General features: G+C 42.1%; 2 protein-coding genes across 2 annotated transcripts; both read right to left on the bottom strand.

The window, feature by feature from the left end:
* Positions 1–2,717: 2,717 nt before the first annotated feature.
* si:ch211-266g18.9 (transforming growth factor-beta receptor-associated protein 1) lies at positions 2,718–9,589 on the bottom strand. The gene is made up of 11 exons (XM_020638679.3): positions 8,541–9,589; positions 8,150–8,344; positions 7,795–7,949; positions 6,719–6,801; positions 6,235–6,582; positions 5,994–6,051; positions 5,764–5,907; positions 5,445–5,579; positions 5,215–5,359; positions 4,722–5,143; positions 2,718–4,631 (listed from the first exon to the last, which is right to left on the bottom strand). Exons 1-11 carry the CDS (start codon positions 9,214–9,216, stop codon positions 4,488–4,490), a joined length of 2,505 nt encoding a protein of 834 aa, XP_020494335.3. The 5' UTR covers positions 9,217–9,589; the 3' UTR covers positions 2,718–4,487.
* A 337-nt stretch (positions 9,590–9,926) lies between these two features.
* fhl5 (four and a half LIM domains 5) lies at positions 9,927–13,449 on the bottom strand. The gene is made up of 6 exons (XM_065966587.1): positions 13,281–13,449; positions 12,935–13,112; positions 12,566–12,740; positions 11,275–11,444; positions 10,926–11,112; positions 9,927–10,800 (listed from the first exon to the last, which is right to left on the bottom strand). Exons 2-6 carry the CDS (start codon positions 13,094–13,096, stop codon positions 10,649–10,651), a joined length of 846 nt encoding a protein of 281 aa, XP_065822659.1. The 5' UTR covers positions 13,097–13,112; positions 13,281–13,449; the 3' UTR covers positions 9,927–10,648.
* Positions 13,450–15,332: the final 1,883 nt, after the last annotated feature.

The following is a 15,332-nucleotide window of genomic DNA, read 5'->3' as shown; positions in this document are numbered from 1 at the left end:
AAAAAACAAAGCTCTTCATTTCTTGCATGAAGTCCTGTTAGATGAGGCTGAATCAGGACACATGAGGGTACGTCATTGAATCTACCCCTTGTTATGTCAAACAGGATGGCTAAGATAAAGAACCAATACGGTGATAGATGGTAACGTCTGTACGGATGATCTAAAAAAGGATTTAGTCTTAAGGGAACAACATAACAGGTCATCTTGTTTTTGGAGCGGGGATGATCATTCTTGAAGTGGTAAAGTTAAAGTACATCATATCTTCCTGGGTTAGGGTTAGGGTTAGGGTTGGAAATGTCCAGTGTAGAAAACAGATTTGAGCCGTCACAGAGGCAAACAGTGAACAGTATCAGGCCTGTCGACGGGGTTTGACTTTCTATACCATAAAGCATGATGTATATAGGGAAAGTCTCCGTGCAGAAGGGCAGGGTGGGTGTCTGTGGTCACTGTCTCTGCCCTGTGTGTCTCCAGTGGGCCACCCTACACATTTCTCCCAGTGGCACTCAGCCAAACCCCAAGGTAGCAAACCATGAAAATGAGAGCGTTGCCTTCGGGAGAAGTTAAAAAAAGACATGTTTTGATCATCCTCTTCGGCTATTTTTTCCCCAAACGTTTTCCCTGCTATATCTATAGAATTAGTTTTGCTGAGAAAAGTGGAAATTAAAGTTCAATCGTTTTAGGTTTTCTGCTACCTTACTATTATTGCCACCAAAAAGGGCTGCAAATTAAGATTCCCCTTGTCTCTGCGCGACCACTAAGAGACTGAAAAATGCGTCATGTGGGACATGATACAGCAATTTGTGGCTTCGACTATAAATACGATGCACAGAGGAGCATTGTGTGTTCGTTTTCCCATTCGTTTGATTTAGTTTTATACCTGCTTTGATTTTCTAAATCCTGAGACAGCATGTGTCCCAGAGTCTGTGTTAGTGTGTAATATATCTCCTCATGTATTTTTATGACATTCAATGAATATCTAAAGGTATTACATTTCAAACAATACACTTTACTCCTTGTTATCTGTCGCCATAGACGTTTCTTATTTGCATGTTGGCCTCACAAACCCCTCTCCCGTTTGTTTTCTTTCAAAATAAAACTTTTTTTCTTGCATCTGGCTTTGACAATCTTGGTATCCCCTGTGGATCAAAGCGGTTCTACTTATTTTTGGGCTGATCTTATCCTCTCCATGCTTTATTAGTATTTTCTGACAAAACAATCTTGCTGTTCTTTAAAGGGGAATCTTTGGGTGTCTCACGATTCGATTTCGATTCTTGGGGTCACGACTTCATTCAGAATCTATTTTTGATTTAAAACGATTCTGGATTCAAAGTCTATTTTTGAATGAGTACATACTTCAGGATCTACTCCAGTCATCTGCGAGACTGGCTGAATTTCTTGCCGCTCCATTTGGCGTTCTACTGCGTTAAGGATCTAGCCTTAACACTTAGCAGGGAGAGACTGAGAGCCACAACAACAACAAAAAAAAACAAATCTTGGAAGTTATGAGACTATTTAAAATCTCAGAAGATAAAAATTTAGATTTTTAAATGAATCGTTAAACTCACAATGTCTGTCAAAGAAGCCTGATGCTGCAGTTCAGTTCAACCATCCCATTTATGAGCAATACTCCTCAAATACGTCATCATAAGTCATCATTCGACAATAAAGCCCTTTGTTTTAACATGACCTGTCAGTCTGCATCTCTATGGAATTGTACTCTGTGCCAAACGAAGCTATGTTACCATGTAAACATCCTACAGTCCAGACTGTGGACGTCTTTTCTTATATTTAGAAAAGTACAAGAAGAAAATGTTCTTGTTGTCCCTCTTTGCACTGAGTCTGTGGTGACATATGTATTTATAATGGGAGGCCAATGTCTGGATATCCCTCCCAGACTTCTCCATGAATGATCCTTTCTACTGATCAAACCAAATGAGTCACAATCAGATGAACATTAGAGACTGATATCAGTGTCTCATGTTCAATAACAGGGGGATCCTTTTCAACAAAATAAAAGTTTAAAAAAGTTAAATGTAGCAAACGGTTTTATGGATCTTTATTTAGGTAGGAGAAGTTGTTCTTGGACTTGTTTGTGTTTATTTTTACCTGCTGGTTACTTTTGGCTGCTGGTCAGCATCAAAGATGGGAGAAACATATTTGAGGCTCAGCATAACCCCAGGTGTTCAAAACATCATAAATGCTCCCAGAGGAAGCCAGATAGAGAGAGAGAGGGAGAGAGAGAGAGAGAGAGAGAGAGAGGGGGGAGAGGAGTGGACTTGGTCCTGACCTCAGGTCCACCCAGAGGTCCCTGGTCATCAGGCACGGCCCAAACTCCATCCAATCACAGCGCAGCAGCACAAACAGTGAAGACATAAAAACGACAGTTTCTCAAAACAAGTGAGGAAGACGATGATGTTGCTGTTTTTGTTTGCACTGAAACATTTTAGATGCTGATCCAGGAGGGTGAAAGATACTGAAATACTGAATATATTTTAGGGATTATTTTTTTTAATGAACTCCAATTACATCATTTTTTAACTAGACAGGCTAAAAATCTCCATTGTCATTTTTAGGGAACATCTTTTGGTCAAATCTCCATCAAGTGTCGGGAGTGATTGTTGAAAGAAAATTAACCCCTATGTGACATTGTCTACGTACAAAAAAAGGCATGGAACTTGAGATTGGAAAACAACAATGAACACTATTAGAAACTGTCATACAGATTAGATTGACTTTATTTGGCATGGACATCACAGATACATTGGATGAACCAGATGCATTGTTTAAGTGTTTTAGCATACATGCTAGTTCTCAACACCTGTCCACAGGAGGCTTGTGAAAGAAAACTATTACAAATAGAAAGAAAAGCAATAAGACCGAAAGAAACAATAAAGAGAAAATGACTTAAATAATCAAATGTGCAATATTTCAGCATCATCTCTTTCTTTTTCTGTTTCTTTTTTCAGTTCGAACACTGATATTTCGGTTGTTTTGTATGACCAATAACATTTCCTTTTAATTGTGTTTTTCACATGAGCCATTCACTGGTGTCTACGTTGCCCACTTTACATGTTGACACATTGTCTCTTTGTGCTTTGTACGTTTTGTGTTCTTGTGTGAACCACATGAACTAACCTAAACGAGAATTAGAGATTGGGAGACATGTAGATATTCAGGAGTGGACGTGGCATCTTCCACTCTGACCACACATAACAGAAACATTGTGGTGTCTGGGACATGATTCAGCTCATTTACATGAGTCAGAGGTTAAAGTTATACAATCAAAGTGAGAAATTTCAGGTCAAAGCTTGAGCCCGGTGTAATCTTGTAGACCATAATTCTAGTTGGACTCTGAAAGGACTTCACAACACTCACACTGTACAGTATATGAAACCCTCAGTGAGAACTCCAACTACTCCTCATTAGTGGAGAAAACAGAAGAAATCTTGGCAAGGGCATCACAAAGTGATACTGCCTTCCAATGAACTCATTATCTACTATTTATCTACAGTGCAATTAGTCCCTCACCCAAGGCCAACAAGTGTTCAGACTCGAGCCAAATGCTGCAACTGTTCTGCTCGTTTAGGCGTCTCCTTCGCTCCTGTCCCAAAATGCATCAGGATGAAGAAATACTAACAGTTATGGTTAGACTTAATGACTAAATTACAGAAAAAATAAATACAGTTTGAGTGTCATCAAACTTAATTATATGTGTTTACGCTGATCTACCAGATTTATAGTGTACATGTGGACACAGAGGAGTTTTTTGTGTGCTACTATTTGGAGTACACATCTATTTATGTTCCCTAATAATACAGGGTGGATGATTTTCTCTGTTTTCCGCGTTCAGAAACATCATAAACATCTTATTAGGTTGCTTAACAAAACTAACAGAAGCGACCCCAAACTCTTCATTTCTTCAAGTTGTTTGCTTTTCATTTTTTAAACATGTACTTGTGATTATCTGCAGGGGTCAAACATTTTCATGCAAAAGAAAAAAAGCATAAAAAAAAAAGCTCCTCAGTGGACTTTCTATTCCCGGCTCTATGGAGACAAATATACACAGTTTATGGAAACCAGGATGGCGGAGATGCATATATAGGGCGATGGAAGATGGTCAAGCTCTCTCCAGTCATCAGGTTTACCACAGCTGGTTTCCATGTGAAAACAGTACTGTCTGATCAGTGAGCACATCCACCCGAGTGTCCTCCAAGATTCACTTTATAGCTATTGCTGTCCACAATGTCTGAAGGAAACGGCTCAGACATGCCACTCTTTAAAAGTGCACGGCTTGCTCTCTTTGCATTCTGAAACCTGTTATTTACTAAATGTATTTTTTTTTTTCTAATTAGGGAAAGTGTCTGGTCCAGACTGCATGAAGGGAATCTTTGTACAGAGTTTGCCCAGTCTAATCTCGAGGAATGACCGTGTAGGAAACAGACACATGTATTTGCATGAACACAGAATAGATTGGTGTATCTGTGTCTTTACGACGATGAGGGGCCACAACACCTTGTGTGCATCATTTCACCTCGTAGGTTACAAGCGAACTGTGGCTCTGCAAAGTCTCTCTGACAAACCTTACACTTCTGCTCCTCGTCCAGTCTGAACTTTGTTTTTGTGGTTTGCATCTGCGGAGGAGAGAGTGAAAAAAGGAAAGCGAGAATACACATAATGTTCAACCGAGCGAAAAAAAATGTGAACCATCCTGTTGGACTCACCCAGATGACCTTGTGCCGCATGAGCTCCACCTGGCTCAGAGCCTTCTGCAGACTTGCCATCCGCCTCTGGTGGAAGGTCTGTCTGAGGGATGCGACTAAGAACTGGGAGAGCAGCTGTACAGACCAGGTATCCGGCAAGATCCGGATCACGTTCTCTGCTGTAAAGACCTGCGCGTTGTCGTTGAGCAGATCCATGGCGGCGTTAGTAAGGTCGTGAGAGCGCAGGTAGATTTGGAGCAGGGTCAACAGCAGGGTCTGTCTGAACTGTGAGTCCTGGTTTTGGGAGGCCCTGCAGCAGAAGGCCTGCGCAGCCTGGAGGTCTCTCTCCTGGTGAACGAGCACCTGCAGCGCTTCGGCGTGCTCACCAACTCTACCCAGGAGGATTGCTTTCTCGACGTGCAGGGTTGTAGACTTGATTCTCTCTGCGATGAGAATAAAACATCATTTAGTGAAATGTAGCTCTTATTTAATTTCTCATCGGGCGTCCACGCACCGTAAACAACAGAGACGTCAAAGAACTCAGATTCCCACAGCAGCTGCTGCAACTTCCCCCTGGTCTTCATCAAATCGGTTTCCTCTTCCTTCCTCAGCGCCTCACTAACATATGCCAGGGCCAGACGGCTGTGATGCCTCTCCTCCTGGGGGTGAATTACACCAATCGTGTTTACACGCATTTAATAAAGGAGTCAGGTGATTAGATTAGGTAGAGGCTGCTGTACCCACCTCACTCTTCATTTCATGGATTAAGAACTCAAGATACAAAAGCATCGCCAGCGGGTACTTCTCCAAGAAAGCAAGGACATCCTGTGTCTCTAATGGAGCATCTGGTGGACGCCCGATGAAAATCTGCACACCTATCTATTTTGGAATAAGTGGAAAAAACGAAACGGCCATTTAATCACCAATCATGTCTTATAAGCGAAGCCATTTAGTTCATAGATTGGGCGGCAATTTGCTCTGTGCTTATCTCTGAAACACAAAGTTGTATTGTACAACTCTGCCCTCTGCAGTTAGGTTCAGAGCTTACAAATTAAAGAGGTACCTCCTGTTTCTTTTGCAAAGTCCAGCCTGCAAATTTCCACACAGCATCACTGTCTTTTAGATGGCTGAGGGTCCAAACTATGTGTCCGTACACATCAGAGCAGGTAGGGTCTTTGTGGGCGCCATTGACAATTTCTACCCAAGTCTGGAAGAAAGAAAAGGCTGAAACATACGACTGTTACACAAAACAAATCTTATGCATGCAATTTGTGGAGTTTGGGGAAATAATACCTCGAGTGCATCGATTTCCTTTCCATGGCTTTGATAGAGGGAGCCTAATGTGAAATATCTGTAGAAAAAACAAGAAAAAGAGAGAGAGAGAAATAAATAAAAGAGCAAGTGCACCATCAGAGAAAATGCAAATCGGTCAAATGTCCAAAAATAAAACAGAGAAACATTAAACTGAAGCCTTTTTTTGAGCTCCTACTAAGTCTGATTACAGTCCACCTTTTCAGCAATAATTCATTTTCACCTGTTGTGTCGCTCCAAAACAGGAACACAGTGATCCAGCCTGCACTCATTGGGGAAAGCTACAAGCTGCTGCAGATTTTCATCCTCTCCCAGTTCTGCGTACAGCCTCAGGAGGGCGCAGTCCACCTCCCGACTGCACTCCAGGCCTCGCTCTGTTCCCCTGACTGCTCTGAGAAAGTCTCCCAGGAACACCAGGTAATGATGAAGCGCGTTCCTGTCCTCCTGCCAGAGCGCCTGCAGATCCCTGGCCTTGTTCTCTTGATCAAGCCGGGATTGAAAGTCCTCGCACTGACCGCACTGTATGTCAGGGTGGAGGCGGATGATTTCTCTAGGGTCCAGACCACCTTTACTGTTCAAGGCAGTATTGATTTGTTAGACTTTGGAGTAGAATTCAGCAGACCCACTCTTCACAAAATTTCCCCCTGCTTGCTCAGATGTATATAGGATGTTTGGAATATGTAATGTGTAAAAGGTTTTATTCTCACATGAATAGATCTTTGGCCTCAGAAAAACCCTGCTGGTAATAATGAACATATCCAGCCAGGCAAGTGATGTCCTTCTGCAGCTCCTGTAGGTACAAAAAGATCCTCTTTCAACCAGGAACACATTGCATCAACTTACTAAACCAACAATAAGTCAGCTCAAATCTTAGACAAAGAAACGCGAGCATGATAAGATATTAAAAGAGGACGAAAAACAACTAATTATAAAGAACTACTGATGACTCATCGGCGTGTTAGTTCTACCTTCGTCACCTCTACGCTGTGACCTGCGCTATGAGCCACAAATGACACAAAATCTCTCACACCATCTGCTGCCCTCGGTTGTAATCATCCAACAGCATGAACGCTCATGAGCAGCTCATATCAGCGATGGAATATTGAAATCAAACACTAGTTTGTAATGTATGATTATTATCTACACATCAGTGGTTTGTATGAATCTAAAATTAAAGTTGTGCTTTTGGTGTTTGATGCTCTACGGGTCAGTCTGCAGGTCGCTTTGGTCCAGATTGAACCATGTCAACAACTACTGAGTTTTTCTTCTAACAGCACCAGCAGGATGAAGTTTTTACTGATTTTGTAAAATTTCTATGTACCTACTTAATTGTATTCACTATGTGGATATCCGAATTTTGGTCTTGTGCTTACAAAAGGTGTATATTTATATTTTCTCTAAAAGTTCATGACCTTAAAGTGGTGAAACTAATTGCATTGCAGTTATCTTACAGCTTGGATGAATGGAAAGGGTCTTCTTGTTTCTGTCACAGCTACTTTTTTTGTTGCAAATGTTAAAATCTAAATCTAAATAAGAGGAACAAAGAAAACATTATCAATCAAGCATGCACCCTAAAGACAGCTGTTAAAAGTATGGTTATATACTCCCTTTGGTTTATAAGTTTGAGGTGTAAATCCTGTGTGTTGCAGAATAGTATTACATTTTTTATGTTTCAAAGGTAAGTACTATAAATAGGCCTGTGTCAGTTATATACAGATATCTTTCGATTTCAAACTCAGGGCGTGTTTAGATTCCGTTATTCCGTCTACACATTTCAATTCACCTCGTATGAGTCGAGCGGGTGACGTTCTTGAACTCCGTCCAGCAGCACTAAGGCCTCCTCCACCCTCTCAAGCCTCACCAGTGCCTGGACCTGCTCCTTGAACGGCACCAGGCGCAGGCTGAAAATGTCTCTCTCTGTGAACACCAACACACCATCTGAGGGGGAGATTTTTTTTTGTTTTTTTTTGGGTTTCAGAAACAAAAGAGTCCAGGAACAGGAGATTGGCAGAATGATTGACTGAATCAGCGCAAACTGAGACAGAGACATCTCTTTCTGTCTAAACAAAAACAATTTGACAGCCTCTCAGTCTGCAATCTGGCAGGATTAGGTGATGAACGGGTGCTGCCTGGTGTACCTGATGTGGAGTGCAGACCCTTGGCTCCTCTGAGGCTCACAGTCTGCTTGTGCTGCTGATCTAGTACACTGTAGACAGACAGCACTTGGGGCTGCAGGGTTAAGATGTAAGGGAAACACACTCGGGCTGCCAGCACCTCCTGAGGCCACTGCAGGGGGGGGCGCTGGCAGATCCCCGTCTTCATCACAAACATGCCTGAGGGGTGAGGATGGAGAAAATGATATCTTGGCTAAACAAATATCCTCTGGCTAGATTGATAAATGGAGGAGTGACATGAGATCATTTACTGTGCGGCTACTTTTGGAAGAGAGGCGACACATGCAGGCTTCTTTCCTCGACAGTCCAGGGAGAGCAACACGTGTCTAAACATTTATTTTTTTGGAGCACTTACCCAAAGATTCAGGCCCGTTCAGGAGGAACTCCCCTCTGCCAGCTGATGTAACAAAGACTCGCTGCCTGCTGTGAGTGTGAGGGAAAAGCTCCTGGCTGCTCCCGGTTGAAATATCACGGAGGAGATACCTGTCGCTGGTGGCTACACACAAACAAGCGCCATCTACTGCCAATGCCACGGGGTCCTGGACTAGAGGGACTTCTTTTACAACCTCCCACCTGTCCACGCCCACCACATGGATCTGGATCACCTTCCTGCGGCTGGAGGAAGTCACCATCTCCACACACGCTTTCTGGGATACGAGCGCCGAGTCGCACACCTCGAACAAAGACACGTGCTGGATCTTTTTCAGCGCGGGGACCGGCTGTAAGGAGAACATGTTGAGGGCTGTGACGCTCCGGTCCCACAGGACCAGAAGATGGTTGAAAAGTGGGACTACCCTCAGTTGGACAACGGGGTTGCTCGAGCCGAGTTTTCTCACCCTACTGTCTCTGGTTTTTATCTGGTCTCCATTGGTGCTGCTGGGGAGGATTAGATGCTGCACTGTTGCATCCCTACTTCCCATGTACACATTCTGATCATAGCACTCGATGCACTGGATGCTGCTTTTGTCTTTTTCTTTTAAGGCTGCCTGCTTTTCATACACGTGTGTTTGTGTGAATGCTCTGAAAGCCATTTTAGGAAATCAAAGATGTCTGACTTTTAGGGTAAAATACAACAAACTATCAGGGTAAAGAAAAAAGGTCTTAATGAAATCTGCAAAATACAATGTCCCTACCTCTCCGCTGCTCTCCCTTCCCTCTTTGAATCTTGCACAAGTTTATGAAGTGAAAACCAGTTTCTTGTCCCATGTGACAGGAAACCTTAGTCAGCATTTTCCCGCCACTCATCCTGCCATGTGAGGACACTTACACAACTCATCAAAACTGCCCGTACAGAAAAAAAACATCTTTTACAACTATCAAAACAGTAGGTATGGTGAAGAGGACAGATATTTCGAGGAGCCCACAGTTAAGTCCGCCTGTTTTCTTGGCTTGAACCAAAGTTGCGGATTTTGGTCTGTGGATAATTGACAAGTAGAAGCGCAAGTGATCTGCTGATCAAACCATATATAGTCGCTCTTGGTTTGTTTACAATGTGAACGAGCTGGGTGCGACCGGGTCAAGGGAAGCACAGAAGAAGCACACACTGATTTGTTTCGCACAATGATTGTCCAAAGGGTGACTGAGAGGGGACATTATGCTCCTATAAAAATCTGGATTTCAAACCTAACATCAGCTAAATCTGTTATGCTGAGATATGCAGACTGTCGCTCTGGACGGCATCTTTGGATGCAAAATAAGACTTTTTATGAGGACCTAAAGGAGACCTGGAATGATATCCATATCAGTGTGATATTCCCAGAAAGGCCTTTATTGAAGTGTGAATTATTTTACATGAGCAAAGCAGAAATTAAAAGTCATTTTTGTCAAATGTTTTCTTAAATTTTCTTACATATAACAGAAAAACATGCCTGATAATAGTCAGAAAATTGGGCTGTGACTCATCAACTCTTTTTTAAATCCATCAATAAACATTTTTGTCCATTAAATGTCAGAAAATACTCACACTACTCAAATCCAAAACGGCATTTTTAAGTGCTTTTGTTGTATCCACACAAGCAGCTAAACAAACTGTTGAATGTCATATGACACAAAAAGAATTACAAATTTAAAAGGCCTAAGAAACTAAAACCAGCAATTGTCCAGGATTACACTTTAAAAGACTCAAACTATTTATAGATTATTCAATAAATTAAGTTTACGCGTCAGTGGACTAATTTCTAAATCCAGAAGCTTGTAAATAACCTTGACTGAAACCAACGTATGTAAGGAAAAGGAGCATTTTACATTTGAACAAGCAAAATAAAATCTGCATAAAACATCTGCATGAAAACATCACTGTTTAGTGTCTGTGGGCCATGTGTTCAAACCAAAAAGCATCTGACACTCAGAGTTTCTTTATGTACCTGGCATGCTATGGAGAAATATTCATGAATTAAACCCATTCTCTTTCAGAATAAGAGCTGTCGGTGTTACTGTGACCCCTTCAAGGGAAAAAAAAAAGCATCACTTCTCCCTGCCGCAGTCGGTGCACAAGATGTTGTCGCGTTGGGTGAGGAAGCCGCGTCCCACCAGCGACACGGAGCACTGCATGCAGGTGAAACACTCGCTGTGCCACTGACGCTCCTCAAACGAGATGTATTTGGCTCCTGCCAGACCTGCACACATCAAACAAAGCAGCAAGTGTTTTATATTTAATCAGACAAGTCTTACATTAATGCAAATCGGTGTCTCATATGGCGGGTCAGAGTGAATGTAAACATGAGCTCTGCCGCTGACTCACTGGTGATCGCCTTGGTGCAGCCCACACACTTCTTTGCATACAGGTTGCTGAAGCACTCGAGGCAGTATGGGTAATTCTCCCTGGAGGTGAAGCGCTGGCCCGACAGCTGCTTTCTGCAGCTGATGCATAGGAAACACTCGCGGTGCCACGGCTTGTCTTGATAGGTCACTCCACCTGTTGTGATGGCCTGGAAGATGAACGAGACACAGAGACACACTCCTGTTACCGTGCGTCCTCTGATTCTGCAGCCACAGCTTGAGTGTGATTAAAACATCAGGGAGTCAGGGGGATTTTCTGCATGGCAGCAGTCGATACATAAAAAAAAAAAAACACTCAGCTGTAGCCGTACCTTCTTACAAGCACAGCACTGGTAGGCAAACTGCTTCTCAAAGCAGGGCACGCAGAAGTAGCCGGTGTCTTTAGGGATGAAGGATTTGGTTCCTATTGGCTGCTGGCAGCGATGGCACAGGAAGCAGGTCTCATGCCAGCTGTTCCCCTTGTACTCCATTTTGCGGGAACCTGGCACAGAGGGAGAAGAGCAGCTTAGTCAGCATATGGTACCTCTATGACAGAAACACACTGCAGCCCAAAATAGTCCTGCTTGATCTGTAGGAGGACGATGCCGTCTTAATCATCTAGGAAAGACATTTGGGAAAGAGTGAGGCTGCATTGTTTTCTGGTGTTTTTAAATATTTATAGTTTAAGGTATATACGTTTTAAATGTACCAGACAAAGATGTCTTTTTGTCATGCACTTGCAGATGTTCCAGCATGCGTTTTTCTGAGCAATTCAAAAGACACCTGAGCTCCACTGATTCGATGTTCTGGAGCTTTCCATTGCTTACAAAATCTCACTCAGTTTGATGGACTCTGTTGTCATGGAGGTTTTTTTTTAAGATTTATTTTTGGGCTTTTTTACGCCTTCATAGGAGATAGGAGAGTAGATAGAGGCAGAAATCTGGGAGAGAGAGAGTTGGAAATGGCACACAGGAAAGGAGCCACAGGTTGGATTTGAACCCGGGCTGCCCGCTCTCGGGGACTTCACCCTCTGTACATGGGGTGCATGTCTTCCATACTGAGCCCGATTAGCCTCTCATACTGTGGTGACACATTAGTAAAATACAAGTTTGACAGTTTGGTTTTTCTGTGGTGTTTTTTTTTTTTTTTTGAACTCTGAGCTTTATAGGCACTGGTTTAGGAAGATTTTGATATCTCTGAGCAGATTCAAGCTAGCTGGTTTCTTCTGTTTCCAGTTCCCCTGCTAAGCTAGGCTAGCACAAGAACTGCTGGCTGGGAATTCTTCAGATGGAGATCTTTCTTATCAATAAAGGGGCTTCATATTTACTGTACAGAGATAAACTCTGTGAATAACAAAAAAGAAAATACTAACTTCCCCAAATTGTATCTATATATTTATTATATATATGTACTTGTATATATATTTTTTTACATCAATCACAAAGTGTTGAAGTGACCTTTCAATTGTCAAACATGGGTTCTTTAGTACTTTCAAAGTTACTACTAGTCTTTTTACACTAACACTACTAAACATGTGACGATGTATTCAGATATACATTTTAGAAGATATGGTTTAACCCTCTTCATGGTTATCATCATCATAACCATTATCCAGTCATATACCTGGCATGACGGTCTTCTTGCAGGTGGTGCACTTGGAGGAATAATCATTGGCGTAGCATTCGGTGCAGAGCAGCAGATCATCCTTGGCGGCAAAGGCTTTTTCCACCAGAGATCGGCTGCACTTAGCACACTTAAAACACTGGTCGTGCCAATGGTGATCCTTGTAAGACAGGTCCTATAGATATATTAACACATTGTATATTTCGCTTTTAACTTCCAGGTAAGGGAAATATTTATTGGGAATATGCACAGGTTAAAAATGCATGTGACACTCTGACTTTGAAGCTTTACATACATACAAACAATCTTATCTTAAAACTTACCAAAATAAAATGCAAAACTCTCAGGGTAGAGATTCTGCTTCCTTACCTTGCTGTTACATCCAATTGCTAAAGAGCAGCCCTCACAGCAGTTGGCAAACAGGTTCTCATAGCACTTAGTGCAGTACTGCGTGTCCTCTTTCATTATGTACTTCTTCCCCAACAGGGACTCTTTGCAGTAGTGGCAGTCGAAACGCTCGCTGGTCGACATTTTTGTTTTGCTTACTCTTAGCCGCAGGTCAAAGAAGAGCAGGAGGAAGAAAAAATTGGACAAACAAAGAAGTCAAGGAAAAATGGAAACTCGCCTGGAATGCTTCCAAGAAATCTTGCCAAACAGATGTTTCCACTTCTTTTTAAAATGATCTGAAAGATGCAAGAAGGAGAGGAGTCTCTACCTCGGATGATAAGTGGAGTGGATGAGGCTAACCTGGGGACTGAATCTGAGGGCTGCAAAGAGTGAGCAGTCCAGGCAGGGATGAAAAGGGGTGAGGCAGGATTAGGGGTATCAACTGTGGGGGGGATCTTCTATAAATACAGGCCCTCTTATTAGCGATAATCTCCGGGGAGAATGGCCATGCATGCTCCACTGCTTCATACTGTACCTTTTAAGGGAGCTGGTGGTGCAGGGATGGGTAAGCTTTTAAAAATGATTTAATGACAGTTGCTTTTTTTTTTTTTTACAGGAATGTATAAAAGCAGTAAGAAATGTGGTTTAGGTCTCAAAGACAGATAAACGTTAAGGAGCATGACATCCAAACATTTTTTTGCCAAAGAGGCAAAATCATTTTCCTTTTCCCCCTGGAGTATTAGTTTGATATCAGTGCCACGGCAGACGTAGTCGGCTATTTAGATGCTGTGACATGCCTGGACACACTTGTGGCCTTTGTCAGTGCCTGATACACACACAAGCAGTTGCAGATGGCTTATGAGAGGAAGGCGCCAGCAGCTTTTTTTTGGCTGCCAGGTACTGAACTATAATGCCAGGACCTCTCAGTAGATATCGAGAGCGCCTTGGCAGCACTTCAGAAGAGGGAAGCTGTGGGCCCGTGGATGTGCAATATATCCACGGCAAAATAAAGGAGGAGGAGCAAGATTGGCGGTTTGATGGTGACAGTCTAGCTGATCAAGCTCTTGTTAACTCATTAAAAAACACACTCTTGGTATATAGCTTTGGAACAAAAATAAACAGCAATGCACTTTAAAGATATGTGTGTTTAAGGCCAAACAACTTGAGTAAATGTACATAGATCTTAGTAAACTGTTACCAATGGTACCACTTTTTTATTTCCTCTTCTGGAAGTATTATTCCATTTGACTATTGAGTAAATGACTCATACCTAAATGCAGTTTATTTGTCATCCTTGCAGTTTCTTCAGGCTCTAGTTCATCGTAAGAATTTCTGAATTTAATAATAATAATAATAATACATTTAATTTGTAACACACTTTACATTTTTGCCAAAAAAAAATCTCAAAGTGCTACAGAAAAAAAAAAGAAAGAAATAAAAAACAATTTTCGTCAACTAAGCAATTAACGAAACTAAAAGCACAAGCAGAGGGCTTTGTTAAAAAGGTTTTTAGGGCCCTTTTAAAGGCATCTGCAGACTGTGGAGCCCTCAGCTACTCTGGGGGAGCGTTTATTATTATTATTTGTCAGTTTATTGTCAGTTGTCGAGAAAGCTGAGCTTGCAACTAAAATGCAAAGGATCCCTTTATTATTTTAGCTATACACAAGAGGGAGTGCTGTTATACTGAATGTCAGAATGGTCAGATAGTATTACTAGTGTAATAACGCTTTTAAACAACAGCTCTACAAGCGTTGTTATATTCTTTATCAGCATTAATGAAATGCCTTTAGTAAAATCAAATCACTTGATTTTAGCCTTCTGTTGTAAAATAGTAATGATATATTCAAAAAAAAATCTAAAGTATGTTACTGTCGATCATAACTACACATTAGTACAATTGAAGAATAACACTTTTGGGGCGCCGGTGGCCTTGTGGTGAGTGCATGCACTCTGTGTGTGGAGGCCGTGGCCCTCCGGGCAGGGGTCCAGCCTGTGGCTCCCGTCTTGCATGTCGTTCTCCGCTCTGTACCTGATTTCTGGCTCTGTCCTTGTAAAAATAAAATAATAACACTATCTCTCGGTCAAACACGCCCTGGTCTTGAGTGGTAGAGTTGTTGTGCTGCTGCTATCCTGACCCAAGTTGAATAACCAACGTTGTTAAAACCATTTTTTTAAATCTAAAACAGTAAAGAAATCCTTTAACCTGGTTGAAAAATATCACAGTTCTTCAGCCGTTTTGACTGACATTCGACTAATTACATTTGATTCTAGGATCATGTGCTCATATCAGTTTTCCAAAAGGATCAGGGGAGGGTGGACATCTTTGTTAAAAATAGCCCGGGAAGACCACCAGCCCAGCCCACAGGCCGGATCCCTGGTA

The sequence above is a fragment of the Labrus bergylta genome, chromosome 18 (genome assembly GCF_963930695.1).
Source record: "Labrus bergylta chromosome 18, fLabBer1.1, whole genome shotgun sequence".
NCBI lineage: Eukaryota > Metazoa > Chordata > Actinopteri > Labriformes > Labridae > Labrus > Labrus bergylta.
Note: the sequence above shows the minus strand (reverse complement) of the source record. Positions and strands in the feature narration are given on the sequence as shown.

Bases quoted from the DNA above. Each gene is read 5' to 3' on its own strand.
- si:ch211-266g18.9 (XM_020638679.3), bottom strand. From the start codon at position 9,216: ATGGCTTTCAGAGCATTCACACAAACACACGTGTATGAAAAGCAGGCA. The intron at 7,950-8,149 runs GTACACCAGGCA...TCTCCCCCTCAG, and splicing joins GGGTCTGCACTCCACATCAG to ATGGTGTGTTGGTGTTCACA. The intron at 6,802-7,794 runs GTGAATTGAAAT...TTGTACCTACAG, and splicing joins ACCCGCTCGACTCATACGAG to GAGCTGCAGAAGGACATCAC.
- fhl5 (XM_065966587.1), bottom strand. From the start codon at position 13,096: ATGTCGACCAGCGAGCGTTTCGACTGCCACTACTGCAAAGAGTCCCTG. The intron at 12,741-12,934 runs GTAAGGAAGCAG...ATATATCTATAG, and splicing joins CAATTGGATGTAACAGCAAG to GACCTGTCTTACAAGGATCA. The intron at 11,113-11,274 runs GTACGGCTACAG...TTCATCTTCCAG, and splicing joins AGTGCTGTGCTTGTAAGAAG to GCCATCACAACAGGTGGAGT.